The following is a 20386-nucleotide window of genomic DNA, read 5'->3' as shown; positions in this document are numbered from 1 at the left end:
CGATAATTCCAGGAGACCCTCCTGCCAAAGTCATCCCCTCTCGCCTCTTAGAGCTGCCACGGGAGAGGAGGGGCCAACGGGATCAGCCGGAAGCTGTTCGCCACAAATCCCCACCGTGTCCCTGAAACTCGCTGCCCACACCATCCCTCGTCCCATAGAGGGAGCGAAGCCCTCCACAGCCGGGGCAGGGATTGCGGCTGTCGCCAGCAGCCCCCGCTGCGCTCTGCCCTCACTCACGCTCACTGACGACATGGAGCGCTTCCTTCTGCCCTCTCAAGATTTCCCTGGCGGACCCTGTGAACACAGAGCCTGTCGGGCCCCAGCGGCACGGCTCCCTGCCGGCGGCGCTGCCGGCCCTGTGGCCACACGGCCTCCTGCCCCGGCAGGGCTCAGCCCGGGCCCTTGCCGCACGCTGCCGCCCCAGGGCACGGCTGCCAGAGGGCGGCGGCGGCCCCGAGGCCGGGCGGGGCTCCACGGCGCCGGGCCCGGCCGCCGCCGCAGCCGGGGCAGCAGCCGGGGTCGGGGCGGGGGCCGAGCTGCGGCGGGCCGGGGAGGGAGCCCGGGCCCGTGGCTCACCGATGAACCTGAGGGCCGCCTCTCGCAGGGGCTCCTGTGGGCTCTCCAGGTACGGCAGGGCCTGGAGCAGGGTCTCGGCCGCTCGGCTCCTGTCGTCTGTCAGCTGCAGAGAGCGGCAGCAGGGAAGGGTTGGCAGAGGGGCTCCACGGGCACCCGGCTCGGGGCCACAGGAGCCTGGAGAAGAGCCCGGGGCCCGGGGAAGGGAGCGGCGTGTGGGGCGCAGGCTGGAGCCCCTGGCTGCAGTGCTGGGCAAGGGGCCGCAGCTGCCAACACCACACACTGAGCACCAGGGGCAGGGATACTCTCCAGGCCATCCTTACCAGACATTCAGTGATTTTCAATGTCTGCTCTGTCTTCAGCACCTCCTGGAGATGTGTCTTCATCAAGAACCTGGCCGCACAATGCAAGGTTTCCCAAGCGGCCTGGAGAGCAGCAGAAATGCCGAGATGGCACCACTGTCCAGGACACAGGACTTTCATCCCTGTGCCGTGGCCAGGAGGAGGCTGCAGCCTGGGAGGCACCAGGGCAGGAGGCAGCCGAGCCCCCTCCAGGGATGCACCAGCATCGCACAAAACCTCACATTTGCCACGTGCAGGTTCTCATCATGGTAGTGCAAGAAGAGAGGGAGTAGGCTCTGGCTCACAATTCCCTCCAGGGTCTTTTTCCCCTCGTCCACTACCAACTCCATCACTTTTTGAAGAAGTTGAATGGAGAGGAGCTGCACGTGACTGTTCAGCTGGAAGAAAGGAGGGGGGAAAGACCTAAATACCAACTTCTCCAGCCCACCTGGGCAAAAGCCTCAAAATCCACAGAGCACATTTCTTGGCAGCAACCAGTGCCTGTTGTTGGGGGCAACAAAGCCTTACGTTTTCAAAGAGTGGCAGCAGTGGCTTCGCCAGCTTCAGGGCAGAAGTGCTAGATATCATGAGACTTTTGTTCTGGAGCATATTCATGAACATAGAGAGAGACATGCTGACGATGTTTCCATCTGCATCGCCCAGCAGATCCAGAAAACTTCGAGACAGGCTGCGTATAGGTCTGGCCTGTGTGGAACACAAGGCCATGCTGTGAAGCCATGAACAGCTGCACCACCAACAGCGGCCCCCTGGCACTGCAAGTGCAGCCTGCTGCCGCATGGCCCAGAGGCCAAAGGCCTGTCCCAAAGCACTCGGGCAGCTGAGGCAGGAGAGCTTGGAGCAGCTGCCTCAGCTCCTGAAGCCCAGCCAGCCCACGGGGCTGCTCTCCCCAGTGCAGCTTCAGCCGCTGCCCCCGTCTCACCATGGAGGGCTCCTTGCTGAGCACCACGAGACCTCTGAGCGCCAGGCGACGCCTCTCCCTGCACGCGCTCTGCAGGTACCTGGACATGACGTTCAGGACTGTGTCACAGCACTTGGTCACGTCCAAGCACTGGAGGACCTGAAAGGCACAGGGCAGTGACACAGGGCCCGGCCGGCAGGAGCCCGGAACCGCACAGGGCCGGCCCCAGGCAGCAGCAGCAGCAGCACAGGGCGTAGGGCGCCGTCCCAGGCACGGGATGTGGCTACGAGAGGGCAGAGAGCTGTGAGGCAGCTCAGCCAGGCAGCGCTGGCCTTCAGGCTCACCTCCACAAGGAATGCCAGTAAAGGCAGATCCCAGCTTGGCTGCTCCTTGCTGAGCCTCAGGATAATCTGGTATGCAACATGGGAACACAAAGAGCTCCAGTAACGGCGCATCTCCCTGTCGGGGGGCAAAAAGGCACAAAGAGCCTGAGGTGGAGGGAAGGAAACCTTTCCCAGGACTGACTCACAGATGTCCGGTCTTTCCCCAGCATCCCTGGAGGACATGTGGGCATTTTGGGAGGTGGATCCTCCTTGCACCCAGCCTTTCCCAGCCTTTTCCAGTCTGCTCAGCCGTCCCTCAGTGATGAGGCTCTCTGGGCCATGAGCATAGGCACTATGGGGGGCACCCTGAGCACAGAGCACAAATGCTGGGGACAGAGGGGTGAAGGGGGTCTCACCTGGCCAGCAGACCCATGGCATAGTGCTGGGTGTCAGCACAGAGCATCGTGTCCCATCCACGCTTGCGCTCCATTGCCATCAACTCAATATCATATTCCAGACAGCGGAGCAGAGCCTTCATGGCCTGCACTGCAAACCTGTGTGCAGAGCAAGGCCTGGGTCACACTGGGAGCACTCACACTGGCTACAAGGGCATGGGAAGGACAGAAGGACCGGGACCTGTTGGGGTTGTTGGGAAGGTGGTGTTCCTGCTGGCATGCTCTCCAGAAGTGATCAACTTCCTCTGGCATCTGCTGTGTGGTGATGACAACATGGAGGAGCAGAGCCGTAAACAGAGGGTAGGAAGCATGCATCAGTGCCTCATGGCGCTGAGGCATCTGGACAATCACCCAGAGCACCAGAGTAGCCTGGAAAAGAAGCAGCCCAAGAGAGCACTCAGTGCTGAGGTGTCCATGTGGCAGGGCCCCAGGGGAGAGACGCAGAGGGAGCAGTGGGCCTGGTGCCCCCTGAGCCTGCCCTTAGCCCAGGTTTCAGCCCAGTGCCTTAGGCAGGGAGAGGATGGAGAGCTGCTGGAGAGGACACCTGGGAGTGAGCAAAGGCCCAGAAACTCACAGCCAGGGCAAAAACGTCTTTGTTGTCTCCATCAGAGGTGCACATCTTGTATAGTGGCCAGTGCTCCATTACACGGGCCAGTTCTGGCAGCACCTTCTCCATCGCTGGTCCTGATGAGCCTACGGCTCTCCAGATCGTTGCAGCAGCTCTGTGGAATCAGAGCTGTGTGTCAAAGGCATCTCAGTCACACTACCATGCCCTGTGCAGCTCTGGAGGCCAGGTGAGAGAGCCCCAGTGCCCTGAAGGGCAGGGAGGGAGCATGGCAGCAGGCTCGGGAAACAGAGGGGCCCGAGGGTCCTGGACCTCTCTGCCTATCTGGCAGAGCCCATTGCACAGGCCGTGCAGGGCGATGGCCCTAATGGCTGGTGAGCCCTGAGCTCTCAAGGCAGGCGGGCCCCGTACCTGTCACACGTTGGGGCACAGCGCAGGAGGGTCAGCACCACGTCAGCTGGGTGTTCTTTGGCCAACTTCACAATGTTCATGGGCAGCCTGGGATCCAGATGTTCCTGGGATGCCAAACTCTTGTAAATGTCCCTTACAATGGCTGGCACCTGGAAGAGGCATGGGGAAGACTTGGAGCGCTGTCCAAGGGAGCAAGTTCCTCGGCTTCCGCCAAGAAGTGCTTCCCTTCCTGCCACACTGTGCTGGCCTCAAAGGCTGAGGGGGCCCAGTGGCTGTGGCTTGGAGGGACACACGATCCTGGAAGGCCTCCAGCCCTGGCCCCAGGCTGTTTACCTGCTGCTCAGAAGAAATACCACTCATCTGGGAAAAAACCCTAGTGGGATCAGGAATCACAGTGGGAGTGGCTGTGGTGCCAGTATATCCGATGCCATGAGTCGCTTCAGTGTTGACAATTGTGATGGCCAAATCCTCAGGCACAGCCGTGTCAGCCTTTGCCCCGTGATCCTCCAGTGCAGTGCCTGAACGTTCTAATTCCTCATCCAAATCTGGGCTGACGTCAGGCTCTGCCTGGAGCTCGATCACCCGGCAGTCAGGCTCGGCCTCTGTTGCAGTGGGGCTGATCCTTCTGCGCCGAATGCGCAGGAACCTCCGGAACATCTGCAGGAGAATAAAGGACAGGGAAGAGAGACATTTTGCATGGAGTGCTCCAAGCGTGGTGCTCGGCTGAGCAGTGACAGCAGGCCCAGCCCAGGTGGGGATGGCTGCAGGTACCTTCAGTGTTCTTCGGAAGAAGCCACGGGCAGGCTCCTTCTCTTGTGTGCGGTCTGTGCCTGCATCTGGCAAAGAGCGAGAGCAGCCAGAGCTGAGGGGCTTCGGGAGAGGCCGGAGAACACGGCCCAGCCCTGTCCTCCCCAGGCTGGGACTGCCCCAGGGGATGCAGCAAGGGCGCTGCGAGATTCAGCCCCAGCCCCTCTTCTGTCCTGTCCCCGGGCATGTCCACAGCAGATGGGATGGGATGGGATGGGATGGGATGGGATGGGATGGGATGGGATGGGATGGGATGGGATGGGATGGGATGGGATGGGATGGGGCCAAGCTGTCTGCAGCCATCGTGCAGTGGCCCAGCTCTTCCACTCACCATCCTGCAGTGTCTTGAACTGCTCCACCTCTTCAGGCTCTTGTGCTGGGGCAGCTCCAGGGCCTTTCTTTCTTTTGCCCCTGAATACTTTGGACAGGCCAAGAAATCTGCCTGCCATGCCGCAGCACCCCTTTGAGAGAGGCCTCAGGAAAGCTCTGGGTCAACGAGTTTTGCAGTTGTGCCTTGAAAGCACCTGCGACAGAGAAGCCTCAGGAAGGCTGCAGGACAGTACGTCCTGCTCTCCGGTCTCGAGGGCTCCTGCCACAACGACAGGAGATTTCCTCGTCAAGGTTTCAGGTCACCAAATCCCACAGTGTGGCCTGGAGAGCACAGGCCACTGCGATAGGAGATGGCTTGGAAAACCTCCGAATCACAAGGCCTTGCAGTCTGGCCGTGAGGTCAGCTGCACCAGTCACTCCTCGGAAAAGCTCCGGGTCAGGCACAAACGAGTGCGCTGTGCGGGGGCTCCTCACAGCACTGCTCTGGCGCGTCCTGTCCCGTCGCCCGCTCCAAAGAATGTGGCGTGGCTGCGTCGTTGCCAGCACCTGTCACCACGTGTCACCAACGGTCCTTGGTCACCCTGTACCGTTCCATGCCATGGTGACCATGGAGCTCCAGCGTGTCACAAAGGGCCCTTAGACACAGCACCACCTACCCTGGGGCCGCTCCCAGCCCAGCCAAAGTGGCCCAGGTTGGAAGCAATCCCTCGCCCCAAGTGTCTAAGACGGCCCTGGGACAGGATCTTTCGGAAGGGCTCACACCATGGGCAAACGCTGCCCTGCTCTGCAGGCTCAGGGCAGCAGAAGGAGCCCCCAGGGCTGCCGACACAGCCGCAGCAGGAAGGGCACAGGGCCTTGCACAGAAGCTGGCATGGCCTCCTTGGGACACGTCCCGCCTGGTGGCCACCCTAAAACTGTGGGTGTGACACAGACAAGGAATGTGTGGGCCGGGGCACGAGTGCTGCTCTGACCCCTGGGGCCAGGGGAACACTGAAATCTGCAGGTGTGGCAGAGTCCCCACCCAAGCAGAGCTGCCAGTCCCCTTGAGCCCGGGCAGCGCTGGTGTCATCTGCTGCCCCAGAGACCTGTGCCCTGGGGGGCTTCTCTGCCACTGGGAGAAAGAACCAATGTGCACTGGGGGCTGTGCTGCTTCTCCTGGGGCTGTTGGTAGGAGTACCTAGAGCTACTGCTGACAGCACTTGGTATCTGTTCAGATGATGATGCTTGAATTGCTTTTCTTCATGCAAGGGAGTGGCAGTAGCACCAGAACAGCATCTGCTACAAAGTTTCCCAGGATGACTGGATTTTACAGAGACTCTGATATGTTTCCTTATGCTTTTCTGACTGTCTTTCCTGCAATCAGGAAAAATAAAGAATCCTCCCAGACTCTGGTATTCTGTGCTCCAGTTTTGCATGTCTGGTTGTGGCAGCTCATGTCCAAACACAACTGCATCCCTGGAGAGCACAGCAATGGAGGGCCGCAAACTTGCAATTTTCAGTGAACATTGAGGCTGACAGGTGGGGAAGTGCAGAGGATAGGGATCACTCTCGGAGGAGAAGCTGTTTTCTGTCTCTGATGATGATGCCAGCAGCCTGAAGGAGTAGCCCATCACTGGAAATAGGCACGGTTTGGGACACCACAGTATAAAAAGATATTAAGCCATTAGACAGAATGCAAAGGAGGGCTCCAAGGACGTGGCAGGCTCTGGAGGGGAAGCCCTAGGTGCAGCTGAGGTCACTTAGTCTGTTCAGCCTGGAGAAGAAGAGAGCAAAGGGAGTCATTGTGGTCTTCAACATCCTCCGGAGTGAGGGAATCAGAGGGGCAGGTGCAGATCTCTGCACCGTGACAGTGACAAGTGTGACCAGTGACAGGACTCAAACAAAGGGCAGGGAGCTGGGTCAGGGCAGGTTTTGTTTCAGTATCAGGAAAAGGTTTTTCACCCAGAGCATGGTCAGGCACTGCGACAGGTTCCTCAAGGAGATGATCCCAAGCCCCAACAGCATCGTCTGCATTTGAGAAGTGTTGGAACAAGACAGAGTAGTCACAGGAGGTTTCAGACATCATGTAAGCAGTCAAGGGTTGTGAACTCTAGGTTTACATCAGCATATGGTCCTGATGATTACTTTAGGCAGTGTAGTAAGAAACTTGTTTTTTGTCCTGTCATACCCCAAGTCCTTGTTGATTGTGTGGAATGCGTAATCCTTTTGTTCACATTGCCTGTTAGTACTGTAAAATAGAATTTTGGTGCTGGGCGACTCAGAGAAGGCCAGTGTGTGTTAAGTGTAGTATACAGGGAATGAAGAGAAGGAAAAGAGAAGAATTACTAATACATACAGATAAGTTTGGAAATTTAGATAGCATTAAGAATGAATAGCTCAAGAAGTAACGATGTTTTTAAAAAGAGTCCACTAGACTGTATTTCATCACATTAGAAAGATTTGGGAGGAATCCCAGAGGGTAATTTTTGGAAGAAAGGCCATTTGTTTAAATACTGTCACCAACGGTAGTCTTAATATAAATTAGAAAGTGGTGAAAAGTGACCCCTAATGGAACTTAAAATTATGATATGTTTATCCTGTTACAGTTGCGGTTATTTTTTAAAAAAAGAAGAAAAATGAGAACAATTGATATTTGGAGACATGTTTTTTACCCTGAAGAATCAATCTGAGTGGCAGAAAGAATGTGGCTTTGATTTGTCGCCCCCAGAACCCTTTGGTCCTAACTTTGGAAAGAGATAACAGGCGAGAAAGACAGAGATGTTGTTCAGCATGTAGTATAGGGCAGAGATGTTTGAAATTGGTGAAAAAGCACGAGGAAGACAGTGTTACAGATGTCCAAGACTTTCAGCCGTGTTACCCCAGGCCAGCTCTACACTCCCACTCATCCAAGCACTTCTCCCCCTCAGTTAAACCCAAATGGTAGTGAGAATGAGGTGACTAATCCTGGTGAGGGGACAAGTTCAGGGACCCCAGTGACAACAAGGAGGAACAAAACCAAGAAAGCTTTGCCTTTAGGCACCCCCTTAAGGCAAGTAGTGGGTCTCACAGGAGAAGCTGTGCAGGTGAAGATTCCCTTTTCTTCTAGTGAGCTGAATAGCTGGCAGGAAAAAGTTAAAAGGCAGAAAACCCTAGCAAAGCAGAAAAAAGGTTTGAATTCATAGTCAAGAATCGAGGCTCAGACTGAGTTGATAGTGATTTCATGTTGACAGAGCTAACAAGAACAGAAAAAGAGCTGGTGATAAAGACAGCTGGAGCACATGTGCAGGGACAGATTGCTAGTGGAGCCTCACAAAGTCCAGTGGGCCAGTTGTTTCCTATTGTAAAGCCTTTGTGGGACCTGAATGATACAGGCAACTATGTGATGTCAACTAGACACTGGGAACCCGTCAAATTTGAATTAAAACATGCTATTCCAAAAGCAATAAATTGGTCAGTAATATATAATGGTAAAAAGGGACAGCATGAATCACCCACTTTGCAGACAGGCTCTGAGCAGCTCTGCATAAATACACAGCCCTAGATCCCTCGTCAGATATGGGAAAGCAGCAGTTACTTTCCCTGATGTTAGGGCAATCTAGCCCAGATATCAGGCAGAAAGTTCAGAGGCTGAGAGAGCCTGTAAATAGACACTTAAAGGCATTAAGGAAAGAAATCCTAGAAGATATAAAATAATAAAAAGACAAAAAACGAGAAATTAATTCAGGGGCAAGTGGGGAATTGGTGTCCAGCAGCTTCGGGCTGATCCCCTTGGCCCCTGCTCCCTCCTGGCCATGGCAATAGCGGGCTGGGATGGCCCTGGCAGGGCGCTCTCCTCGGGTCGCCGCAGCTCCAGGATGTGAGCGTGGCTCTGTTCCTCTGTTTTCCAGCCCTCAAAGACATGGCAGATGACATCAGCCCTGTCATCAGTTGCCTGGTATTTCAAACCTTCTGTATACTCAGAGCCAGAGAGAGAGTCCCATACTCCAGATTTCAGCAGCTCCAAGACCAGCTGTGCAGGGTTTGGGTAACATGGTGTTCTCTACACGGCAGCAGCTGTCTGTGCTGCTGGAGCTCAATGGAGAGGTGATCTGGGAGGCTCTGTCTCCCAGGGCCTTCCCAGTATGAAAAACGAGGTTCAATTTCTGGTAATATTTAAAAGGTTTAATAAAAAGACAGTAAGAGACACAAAAACAAAAATACAAATTACAGCCAGGTGTTTGGCATTCAGACAAGAGCATGCCTACTAACTGGAACACACTGTTTAAATGCATTTGCCTGTTGCATATTCATAGATCTCTGTGCATTATTCAAACATTCCTTTGAGTTTAGATGTTCCTTTGCTTGGCTTCAACTCCCCTGACCTGCCCCCATTCCATCCTGCAGGTCAAATCAACGTTTTATTTCCCCTTGTGGCTCCATGCTGCTGTCCCCGCACTCCCTGATAACAGAGGATCAATAAATTCCTCTCCTGGAGCTCTGGTGTCTGTCACTGCCATCTTCATCTGAATCATGATTTTAAAGAGTTTAGATTTTAGCTAAGAGTCAGAAGCAATTTTTATTGATCAGGGTGTAAGTTAGATAAGTAAATGGATTAATCACTCTTAGATGCTTAAGCTGGAGCTAATTGTTTTATTATGAGCATGTTTATAGAAAAGAGTGGTGTAAGTGAACCGTTAAAAGAACAGATTGCTACCAGTAAGAACAATGGCCAGCACCTGGACTTTATATCAATCGGTCACAAAACAGGGGATCTTGGATTGTGCCAGAAGGTCACAGAGACCTGTTGAAGACTCTCCTGACTTCATCCCTTGAGACCACTGACCCCATTCGGGACCACCAACCCTATTCAAGAGAAGAACTGTGCACGACTGAAGGACCATTTTAATAAAATGAGTGAAGCCTCATTTTAATACGGAACGTTGATGGGAGGTGCTGGGGTTATGCTTACGTATTGTATGTAAGATCTTGGAAAATAAATAGAGGGCAAAGACCACCGTGTTTGGGGTGGTCACACGTTTTGGAGATGACTCCCGTGCTGCACACCAGTGAAGAAACATACCACTTTCTAACTTCAGTTAGAGGGTCTTTGTCCGTCATCATATCGGTTTTCAATGACTCACATCTGTAGCAGAATTTCTTAGAGACCGAGGGGATGATTTATATTTGGATTGAGGTTTGAGCTGCCCCAGCCTGGGCCCCAGATTCAGGCCTGTGAAGCCTGTGACACAGTTAGAAATTATGTTAAGGTATGAACATGGAACAATGGTTTTTCTAGGTATTAATAGGTATAGTTTTTAGAGTGAACACTTCAGCCACCTTAAGAATGAGATAAAAAATGTCTGTTTGCATTTTTCCTTATGTTGTATACCAATGAGGAAATACTTGTAATTGTAAACTATCCTGAAGTGTATATAACCTGCCATTTTAGACAGAAGAACTGGAGAACGTATGTTAACCATATTGGTTGGATCTGTGTTGCTTTGTCCAGCTTCCCATGTTTTAAGGGGTTCTCTGCTTCGCCCATCCAGATAGGATAATCCAAGAATGCGACAAATTTTCTAATTATCTTTACCATTCTTTGAGTTAGCTACATGAACAGAAGCATTCTATGTCACATAGTTTCCATTTTAATACCATGCTATAGCCCAAGAAATACATATATTTACAACATTAGTATTTCTAAGTTTTGTTAAGAGAAAAAAAAATTCATACAGGAAAGTTTTCCAGCGTTATACATATAGTATTAATTTAAAATTTGCAAAAAGCCAATAATATCATATGAACTTATAACATGAGCTTGGTAGGGAACATTTCTTTTCTGCAAGCACTTCTATTTCCTTCAGCCTGGAAATATGAGAACTGTATCTAATACACAGACTCCCAGGACCTTTCATTTGGTGCCCATGGTCCGCAGGGCATAAGGGAAGAGGGGGAAAAGGTGCTTGTGATCAGCAAGCTGCCCAGGTGTGCAGTGTTGCAGGGATAAATGGCCAGAAGCCCCTAGGCCCTTGGTGGTTGTGCTGAAGCCTTTGCACTGCTGACAGAGTGGGCGGGCAGGGGCCAGAGCTGTGGGGATCCCTGTGAGATCAGTGCCCTGAAATGGCCACAACCCCAGTGCCCGCCAGGAACCGCCGTCTGTGTCCTCCTGCCCGTGTGTGGCTGGCTGGATTGCTGAGGGCTCCGAGGTGCCTCTGGATCAGGCTCGTGTGGGGCTGCACCTCTGCTGCCGGGCAGGTTGGCCAGGCTGGGGGAGACTCTGAGGGGCTGGGCTGGTGGGAAGCCCCACAGAACTGGGTGTCAGAGGCCATAAGCAGCCCCCAGGCAGCCGCCTTGTTCCTGCCACGGCTGCTCTGGTTCTTCCCCAAAGCTTCTCCCCGACCTGTGGCTTATTAAAAATGGGCCAGGAGACCTGCTCCTTTGAAAGGCCTTTATTACTCAGCTCTTTCAAGGGGGAACTCGAGGGGTCGCCTGCGCCGTCGCTGCTCCCGCTCAGGCCACTGCTGAGCAGGAGGTGCCAGACAAATCTGCTGATCTCGCCCGCAGAGTTGGGAATTCCTGCCTCGCGGGAATCCCCAGGAACTCACTGGGCTCGTGTGGTCTAGAGGTGTCACCTTTGCATAGTCTTTTTCTGGTCATGGTGAGGTGGCAGAATCAGTCCCCAGGTAGCTGAGGGTCCTCTCGGTGTTGTAGTGTCTCCCTTTTATCTGGATTTTGTGCTGGGTCGCGGCTTTTGGGTCCTTTTGCTGGCAACTGCACTTCGGTTTGGAGCGGAGCACCATGGGAGTCCTTGGATTTTCCTATTAGGCGGGGCCAGCAGTTCGAGGAGCCGGCGGGGAATGGGGACAGCCTAGCCCGACGGAAGGTGAAGGGAACCTAGGGTTTTGGGGGATGTACAACTTGGAATAGGGTTTTGAGGGTACAAATCTTGGTACAAAGAGCATAACCTTCTTAACAGACAGGGTACAACTGGCATAATGTTTTAAACTAAACAGCATAACCTTCCTAACAAATGACAGACTGTGCAAAAATGGGAATTCCTCACATTCTATTCATTTTATGGCAGAGGCTTTCAGGTAGGGGCACCACCCCACCAGGAGGGTGGGGACTCTCCCAAGGTGTCCAGGCTGGACTGGCTGAGGACAGGGAGGGCAGGGGGGCACTGCAAGGGCACGACCACTGGGCACTGCCAATAAAGGGCAGAGGCAGGGCTGGCGGCCAGCCCCAGCCCCCGTGACTGCCCAGGCCACGGTGCTGTGACCAAGGCCACCCTGACACAGAGCTCTGGGCCCACAGAGCTGCTGCCACCGTGGGGAGGGCAGCGACATCTCCTCGAGTAGGGCTGCAGGGTCACTGCTACCCAAGTCACTCAGGACCCCACAGAAACAGCACCAGAGTGTGCCAGGAACAGCAGCATGTGCACAACGAAGCATCCACACCAGTCAGGATGCCGAAAGGGGGAACACTGTGAGCACAACTGCCCGTGGGTTGGCAAAAGGCTTCAGCAGAGTTGGCCACAATAGCTTTCTCTTGACCTGCCAGCCCCGTGGCAATGCTTGGCAGCTTCAGCTGCAGCCTGTGCCCCTGAATGACTGCGATGGCCATACTCAAGGGCAGACTCACCTTCCACAGTCAGGCGTCCTGAGGCGGAGGCACTGGGGCCATCATGAGGGAGAGACTCTGATGGGGCACAAGCCCTGTGCTGCAGCGACCCTCCCTCTCCTCCATGCAGGCACCTTAAAGACCATGCATGAGCTCTGAAGCAAAATCTTGGACTTGCTCAGAACAAAGGAAGAAGCAGCAGCTGCTGAAGAAAAGCAGGGACTTCTATAGCTCAGTTTTGAGTTCCACTTAGGGAATCTAAGCATCCCAGAGCATTTGTGTTGGAAAGTATCGTAAAGATCATCCAGTTCCAACCAGCCTGCCATTAGGACATGGGTGTGCAGGCACAGCAGTCCCTAGAGTTGGATGAACACTTTTCCATGTCTACCTTTTCCTCTCCTGAATTTCAAGCAAACACGAAAAAATCTGCTGGTTACAGGTGAATATTGTAGCTCACAGAACTAGGAACAGGAGTCTCCAATGAAATGTCCACGGTATGTCCATTCAGCCATTGTTAGATCATCCCCTTGGAGCTCAGCTCTCTGCAGCCCAGGCACAGGCAGCAGGTTGGTCCATTTCAGAAGGCCCAAGTCTCTGTGGCTCCCTGTGCACCCTGAGGCTCCTGTATCCATTGTATAATGCCCAGTTAGTGCTGTGCAGGAGATGAGAACACAGGAACAGCCTGTTGGGCTCATTCTTGGGTTTGCTGCTCCTGCCTACAGTAATCATCAGGAGTATATGCTGATGGGATGGCATAGCTGAACACCAGAGACTTTTTCTGTAGTGTCTAAAACTAAAACCTTCTGAGACTGTTCAGAGACACTAAAACTCAGGGTGAAAAGGACAGCTTTGGTATTTAAAAATCCTGAAAATGTTGACATGTGATCTGTCTGGTCAAGGATTTTAATGCTAATGCAGAAGTTACAAAAATATTAAAACTTGTTTCCACTTGGAGCCCTTTTAAAATGGCATCAGTAAACTTACAGGGGACAGGCCATGAGACTGGGTACAGTTCCTGGCAGTTAATGGCTTCAGATATGGGAGATCAATGTTTTGCCTGGGTTCACCCAGGAGTTCAAGTTTTCCCAGGGCTTTCATGGACTGGTCACTGCAGGTACTTTCACTGAATGCAAACTAATGTAACAACATAACGTCAGGGGAATGTGGCCTAGGGATAGGGAGAAAATCTTGAAAATGATCAGCAGGCTCTAGAAAACAGAAGAATAAAAGAACTAATATTAGATGTAGCCCTGTGACTTTTCAGGCTTTTGAGTCTGGAGGTAATCTTTGGCGTGCATCAACTACAACACAGACACACAGCAACTGTAATGCTGAACATCAGAAACGGAGCTTATGTTTTCCCCAGAAGAACAGACAGAAGATCACAATTTAAACATGACAGTGTCTCCATACAATCTAACCATCCTAGGAAAATCAGCAGTGGATGGTGTTCTGCTGCTACTGCCACTCCCTTCCATGAAAACCATCATTCCAGGAATGAGCAACATCATCTGACAGATATGAAGTGTTACCAACATTAGCTCTAGGTGCTCCTGCCAACAGCCCCAGGAGAAGGAGCACAGCCCCCCGTGCACGTTGGCTCTGGCTCCCTGTGGCAGAGAAGCCCCCCAGGGCACAGGTCTCTGGGGCAGCAGATGACACCAGCGCTGCCCGGGCTCAAGGGGACTGGCAGCTCTGCTTGGGCGGGGACTCTGCCACACCTGCAGATTTCAGTGTTCCCCTGGCCCCAGGGGTCAGAGCAGCACTCGTGCCCTGGCCCACACATTCCTTGTCTGTGTCACACCCACAGTTTTAGGGTGGCCACCAGGTGGGACGTGTCCCAAGGAGGCTGTGCCAGCTTCTGAGCAAGGCCCCGTGCCCTTCCTGCTGCGGCTGTGTCGGCAGCCCTGGGGGCTCCTTCTGCTGCCCTGAGCCTGCAGAGCAGGGCAGCGTTTGCCCATGGTGTGAGCCGTTCCAAAAGATCCTGTCCCAGGGCCGTCTTAGACACTTGGGGCGAGGGATTGCTTCCAACCTGGGCCACTTTGGCTGGGCTGGGAGCGGCCCCAGGGCAGGTGGCTGTGTGTGCAAAGGCCCTTTGTGACACGGTGTAGCAGCATAGTCACCGTGGGATGGAATGGGACAGGGAGTCAAAGGGCCCTTTGTGACATGTGGTGACATAGGTGCTGGCGGTGGCACAGCCATGCCACAGTGGTTGGAGTACACGACAGGACAGGACAGAGCGGTGTTGTGAGGAGGCCTGACACTGCACACTGGTTTGTGTCTGCCCTGGAGCTTACCCAAGGTGTTATTTTATTCCTGCAGCCAGTGACCTGGAGGCCACACCACAATCCTTGACAAGGAGCCTCCCGTCCTTGTGGCAGGAGCCCTCGAGACCAGAGTGCAGGACTTGCTGTCCTGAGCTCTTCCCAGCACTGCAGTTGTCCGGGTGCCTTCCAGGCATGACTGAAGGACTTGCTGACTTGGAGACTTTCTGAGACATCTCTCCTGCACGTTCCCCTAAATCCAGTCACTGACATGGAGCAGAGACCTCTGAGAGTGCCCAGTCTGGCCTGGCTGGAGGAGGAAGAAGAAGGTCCTGGACCTGCCGCAGCACAGGAGACTGAAGAGGTGGAGCAGTTCCAGCTGCCACAGGAGGGTGAGTGGCAGAGCTGGGACACATGGCTTGTGCCTGCTGCTGGCTAGGCCCCATTGCATCCCATCGCATCCATGCTCTGGGGACATACTCCTGGATAGGACAGAAGAAGGGCTGGAGCTGAAGCCCGCAGTGGCCGTGCTCCATCCTCTGGGGCATCCTGGGGCAGTCCCAGCCTGGGGAGTGCAGGGCTGGGCCGTGTTCTCCGGCCTCTCCCACAGCCCCTCAGCTCTGGCTGCTCTCGCTCTTTGCCAGATGCAGCCATGGATGGGACACAAGAGCAGGACCCCAGGCGTGGCCTCTTCCGCAGGACAGCGCAGGTACCTGCAGCCATCCCCACCTGGGCTGGGCCTGCTGTCACTGCTCAGCCGAGCACTGTGCTTGGAGCACTCCATGGAGCATTCCTGGCTTCTTCCCCGTTTCCTACAGCTGGTTTGCAAGTTCATCAAAAGGATGCGGGAGGAAGAGACCAGCGCTGTGGGCACTGGGGTCAGAGGATACTCACACCTCTTCAAAACCAAGACCAGTGCTGCCTTGCTGGATATGCTTGTGGAGGAGGGATTTTTCAATCCAAAGCAAGTAAGACGCCATAGACAAGGGTTTGATCCTACCAGGAACTGCTTGGCCGCCTGAGCCACACCCCCTGTTCCCTGCAACTCTTTCAGGCCAAAATAGTGTGGTGGAAAGGGCAGCCCTTCTCTAGAGAAGTTGGGGACATTTCTCCCTCTGGCAGCTTTCCAAGTCTCCCTGTGCCTTCTCCAGGTGCCTGCCATAGTGAGGTACATCCACCAGTGGCTCCTGGCCAATGAGTACACTGAGCACAAGCTGTTCAGGACCCTGCTGGATCTCACCGAGGCACAGCCCACTGATGTGGTGATGACTCTCCTGCGTGTGGCCCCATCGTGTGACAGGTATGGGGCCCACCTGCCCAGAGGGCTCACCTTGTACAGCCTGTCCCAGGTGTGCCTGACCAAAGGAGAATTCACGGCCCTCTGGCTACTCCCTTTCCCAGCACTGGCATGTCAGGCCCTAAGCCTGCTGCCATGCTCCCTCCCTGCCCCTCAGGGGTCTGTCCCCACGGGGCTGGGCTGCCTGGGTGCTGCTGGAGAGGGGCAGTGGGCAGAGGCAGAGGTAGCAGCCAGCTCAGCTCCCCACTGCTGCCAGGGACACGGTGCTGTGTCCAAGGTCTCCCTGAGACAGAGTTCTGACCCTGCAGAGCTGCTTTGTCCATGTGGAAGACCATCATGTGCTCAGCCAGGACTGCAGAGGAGGTGCAGCTGCTACTCCTTGATGTGCTGGGGAACTGGCCAGTGCACAGCACATGCACCACTGATGGGGACAAAAGGGATGTCTTTGCCCTTGCTGTGAGTTTCTGGAACTGGCCCCTGCTCACCCCAAGGCCACCTCTCCAGCAGCCCTCCATCCTCCTTCCCCCACTGCATATCCCTAACTCTTGCACTGGAATGAAGCCTGGCCTAGGGGCAGATTCAGGGGCACCAGGACCAGTGCTCCCCCTGCGTCTCCCCTGGCCTCTCCCTGCCACGCTCATGCCCTGCCACAGCGACACCTCGGCACTGAGCGCTGTCTCAGGACGCTTTGTCCTTTGCAGGCAACTGTGGTGATGTGGAAGATCCTCCAGTTGCCCTTGGTCCCACACATGGTGTTGGTGCATTTCCCCCGTCTCTTTGTGCATCTGCTTTTCCAAGCGTTCAGCAGTTCTTTGGATATGCCAGAGGAGGTAGATGCCTTCTGGAAGGCTTGCCAGGAGCAACACAGCCTTGCCACCAGCCCCAACAGGTGCTCCATCCCGGTCTTCCTGTGCCTGCCACTGCCCCAGGGCAGGAGCCGGTGCTCCTACCATGACCTGGGCTTTGCTCTGCACACAGGTTTGCAGTGCGGACCCTGAAGTCCCTGCTCTGCCGAATGCAGTATGAGAACGTGGTGGTGGCAATGGAGCGCAAGCGTGGCTGGGACACGCTGGTCTGTGCTGACACCCACCACTATGCCGTGGGCCTGCTGGCCAGGTGAGACCCCCTTCTCCCCACTGCCTCTGCCATTTGTGCCCTGTGCTCAGTCCCTCTGGTTGTGGGCCAGATGGCCTTGTCACCAAGGGTCTGCCAAAAAGACTGGAAAACGCTGGGAGAGGAGGGTGCCCAGAAGGAGCCCAAATGGCTCAGGTCCTCTTGCAGGATGGTGGTGAAAGACTAAACCTCTGTGAGTCAGGCCGTGGGACAGTTTGCCCCCCTGGCTCACAGTCTTGGGTACTTTTTCTCCTGCCAGGGAGATGTCCCATGTCTCCACACCCTTGTGTTCCCAAATTGTACACTACGTGCTCCACCTGCTCAGCACTCAGGAACCACGCTGGGATCTGACTGCCCTGGCATTCCTTGTGGAGGTGAGCCTGAAGGCCAGTGCTGCCTCGCTGAGCTGCCTCACAGCTCTCTCCCTCTCGTAGCTGCAGCTGCCTGCAACGGTGCCTGTGCCCTGTGCTGCTGCTGCCTGAGCCTGGCCCTGTGGAGATTAGGGCTGTTGCCAGCCAGGTCCCAACACTGCCCTGTGCCTTTCAGATCCTCGAGTGCATGGACTTGAGTGAATCCGGTCACATCAGAGTCCTGCAAACCTTGTCAAGGCACCTGCAGAGCGAGTCCAGGGAGAGGCGTCACCTGGCGCTCAGGGCGCTCCTTGTGCTCATTGACGATCCCTCCATGGTGAGAAGGGGGCAGTGGCTGAAGCCGTGCCGGCAGCGTGGGGATGGGCAACACAGTCGCTTGGGCTGGGCTGGGCTTTGGGCGCTGAGGCAGCTGCTCCCAGCTCGCCTGTCTCCTGCTTCAGCAGCCCTAGTCCTTCGGGACAAGGCCTTTGGCCTCTGGGCCCTGTAGCACCAGGGTGGTGTTTCACAGACTTGTGTTCCACACAGAGCGAAAAAATGTGGAGCCTGACTGAAAGTCTTGTGGACCTCCTGCTGGATGCAGATAGAGAGATAGTCAAAATGACAGTTATGCTACTCAGCTCTATAGTCTTGAACAAGGACATGCTCATACCCAGACCCATTGCCCTGCAGCTGGTTGAGCCGCTCCTGCCACTATTTCACTATGTAAGGCTCTGTGCCCCCAGCCACGGCCACTGGGTGCTGCCCGACACTTGGTGCCACGTAGATTTGCAGGCTTACACCTAGCTGAGCCCTGAGCAGCCGATGCTGAGGTAATTTTCTTCTTCCTTTCCTACAGCATAATAGCCAGGTGCAGCTGCTCTCCATACTGCTCTTCCGAACATTAGTGACTATTCTAGTAGAAAAGGGAAAAAAGGCTCTGAAGACACACGTGCGCCACAGCCTGCTTCCACTGTTCTTCCACTGCCATGATGAGAACCAGCATGTGGCAGAGGTGAGGATTCGTGGGCTGCTGGTGTGTCCCCCAACAAGGGGGCTCAGATGCCTCGTGCCCTGGCACCTTGCAGCCTGCAGCCTCCTCCAGGTGTTGGCACGGGGATGGGGGTCCTGTGCCCTGGGCTGTGGTGCCATCTACGCCTCTCTGCTGCTCTCCAGGCTTCTTGGGAAACACTGCTTTGTGCGACCGAGTTCCTGAAGAGAAGGGATCTTGAGAAACTGGTGAGAAAGAGAAAGCTGTGGAAGTTCAGTGATTGCCTGGTAAGGACGACCTGCAAGCCCCAGCTTCAGCCTGGAGGATCCCCCTGACTGTGGTGCTCAGTGTGTGGGGCCGGCAGCTGCGGCCCCTTGCCCAGCACTGCAGCCAGGGGCTCCAGCCTGCGCCCCACACGCCGCTCCCTTCCCCGGGCCCCGGGCTCTTCTCCAGGCTCCGGTGGCCCCGAGCCGGGTGCCCGTGGAGCCCCTCTGCCAACCCTTCCCTGCTGCCGCTCTCTGCAGCTGACAGACGACAGGAGCCGAGCGGCCGAGACCCTGCGCCAGGCCCTGCCGTACCTGGAGAGCCCACAGGAGCCCCTGCGAGAGGCGGCCCTCAGGTTCATCGGTGAGCCACGGGCCCGGGCTCCCTCCCCGGCCCGCCGCAGCTCGGCCCCCGCCCCGACCCCGGCTGCTGCCCCGGCTGCGGCGGCGGCCGGGCCCGGCGCCGTGGAGCCCCGCCCGGCCTCGGGGCCGCCGCCGCCCTCTGGCAGCCGTGCCCGGGGGCGGCAGCGTGCGGCAAGGGCCCGGGCTGAGCCCTGCCGGGGCAGGAGGCCGTGTGGCCACAGGGCCGGCAGCGCCGCCGGCAGGGAGCCGTGCCGCTGGGGCCCGACAGGCTCTGTGTTCACAGGGATCGCCGGGCGGTACCTGAGGGGGCAGCGGGAAGAGCTGGAGCTGATCTACAAAGGTGAGTGAGGGCGGCGGGCTGTCAGCGGGCGCTGGCGGGGGAAGCTGCCAGCTCTGGCCCGGCTGCGGAGGGCTCTGCTCCCTGTGTGGACGAGGGGTGGCGTGGGCAGAGCACACAGAGAGTTCAGAGGCACGGGGGGGATTCGTGTCCAGCAGCTTCGGGCTGATCCCCTTGGCCCCTGCTCCCTCCTGGCCATGGCAATAGCGGGCTGGGATGGCCCTGGCAGGGGGCTCTCCTCGGGTCCCCGCAGTTTTGGGATCTGACTCTTTTACTCTCTCTTCCAGCCCTCGAAGACATGGCAGATGACATCAGCCCTGACATCAGTAACCTGGCGACTGAAACATTTTACATCCTCCAGGCAGTAGACAGATCTCGATATTCCATCTTTGAGAACCTGCAAGATCAGCTCCGCAGGGTATGGATGACACGGCCTCGGCTGTCAGGCCTCGGCTGGCTGCGCTGCTGGAGCTCTGCAGAGGGCTGAGCCTGGACACTGTCTGCTGGGGCCGCCTGAGGCAGTGGGGATTTCCTTTTTCTTCAAGACTCTTCTTCTTTTCGTTTGGCTTTAGAATATAAATAAAGGATGTGTTATCATGCACAGACTACAAGGAGATTTCTTCTGCTGCCCAGGGTATTCAGGGCATGGAGGAAGAGGGGGAAAAGGGTCCTTGTTCTCAGCAAGCTGCCCAGGTGTGCAGTGTTGCAGGGGAAACGGCCAGAAGCCCCTTGGCCCTTGGTGGTTCTGCTGAAGGCTTTGCACTGCCAACAGAATGGGAAGGCAGGGGCCAGAGCTGTGGGGATCCCTGTGAGATCAGTGCCCTGAAATGGCCAAAACAATGCAATCTCTGTTGTGTGTTCTATTCCAGGAAAATATGAAGGGCAAGGAGGAAGGGAACACGAAGGGACAGGAGTAGCCGATAAGCAAGATTCCTGCGTATGGGAGATTTTTTATGTGTGTGCTCCCTTCCAGGAATTAGAGGGCTAAAAGCAGTCCCAGGTGAAGGGGAGCAGGTGCTTGGCATGGGGGATGAAATCCCAGTTCCCTTGAATGGGGTGGTGTGAGGCTGCAGCTGCCATCGCTTTTTTGACTTTTAGGGCTTCTAGGA

The 20386-nt window shown here is 55.5% G+C and overlaps 2 protein-coding genes across 2 annotated transcripts; one reads left to right on the top strand and one right to left on the bottom strand.

The window, feature by feature from the left end:
* Positions 1-229: 229 nt before the first annotated feature.
* On the bottom strand, positions 230-4843 carry LOC136363790 (maestro heat-like repeat-containing protein family member 7). Its single transcript, XM_066323271.1, is given in 13 exon segments — positions 230-679; positions 897-998; positions 1157-1312; positions 1443-1619; positions 1855-1992; positions 2178-2292; positions 2573-2734; positions 2736-2980; positions 3186-3333; positions 3588-3736; positions 3981-4244; positions 4359-4423; positions 4726-4843. Coding segments are annotated over 13 exon segments (2289 nt in total).
* A 9994-nt stretch (positions 4844-14837) lies between these two features.
* Positions 14838-19798, top strand: LOC136363789 (maestro heat-like repeat-containing protein family member 7). Its single transcript, XM_066323270.1, is given in 15 exon segments — positions 14838-14958; positions 15211-15275; positions 15385-15534; positions 15718-15866; positions 16172-16319; positions 16565-16781; positions 16784-16979; positions 17236-17350; positions 17523-17663; positions 17873-18049; positions 18183-18338; positions 18500-18601; positions 18839-18941; positions 19224-19280; positions 19565-19798. Coding segments are annotated over 15 exon segments (2097 nt in total). The 3' UTR covers positions 19765-19798.
* Positions 19799-20386: the final 588 nt, after the last annotated feature.

Source organism: Sylvia atricapilla, chromosome 7 (genome assembly GCF_009819655.1).
Source record: "Sylvia atricapilla isolate bSylAtr1 chromosome 7, bSylAtr1.pri, whole genome shotgun sequence".
NCBI classification, from domain to species: domain Eukaryota; kingdom Metazoa; phylum Chordata; class Aves; order Passeriformes; family Sylviidae; genus Sylvia; species Sylvia atricapilla.
This window is presented reverse-complemented; position numbering and strand designations above follow the sequence as displayed.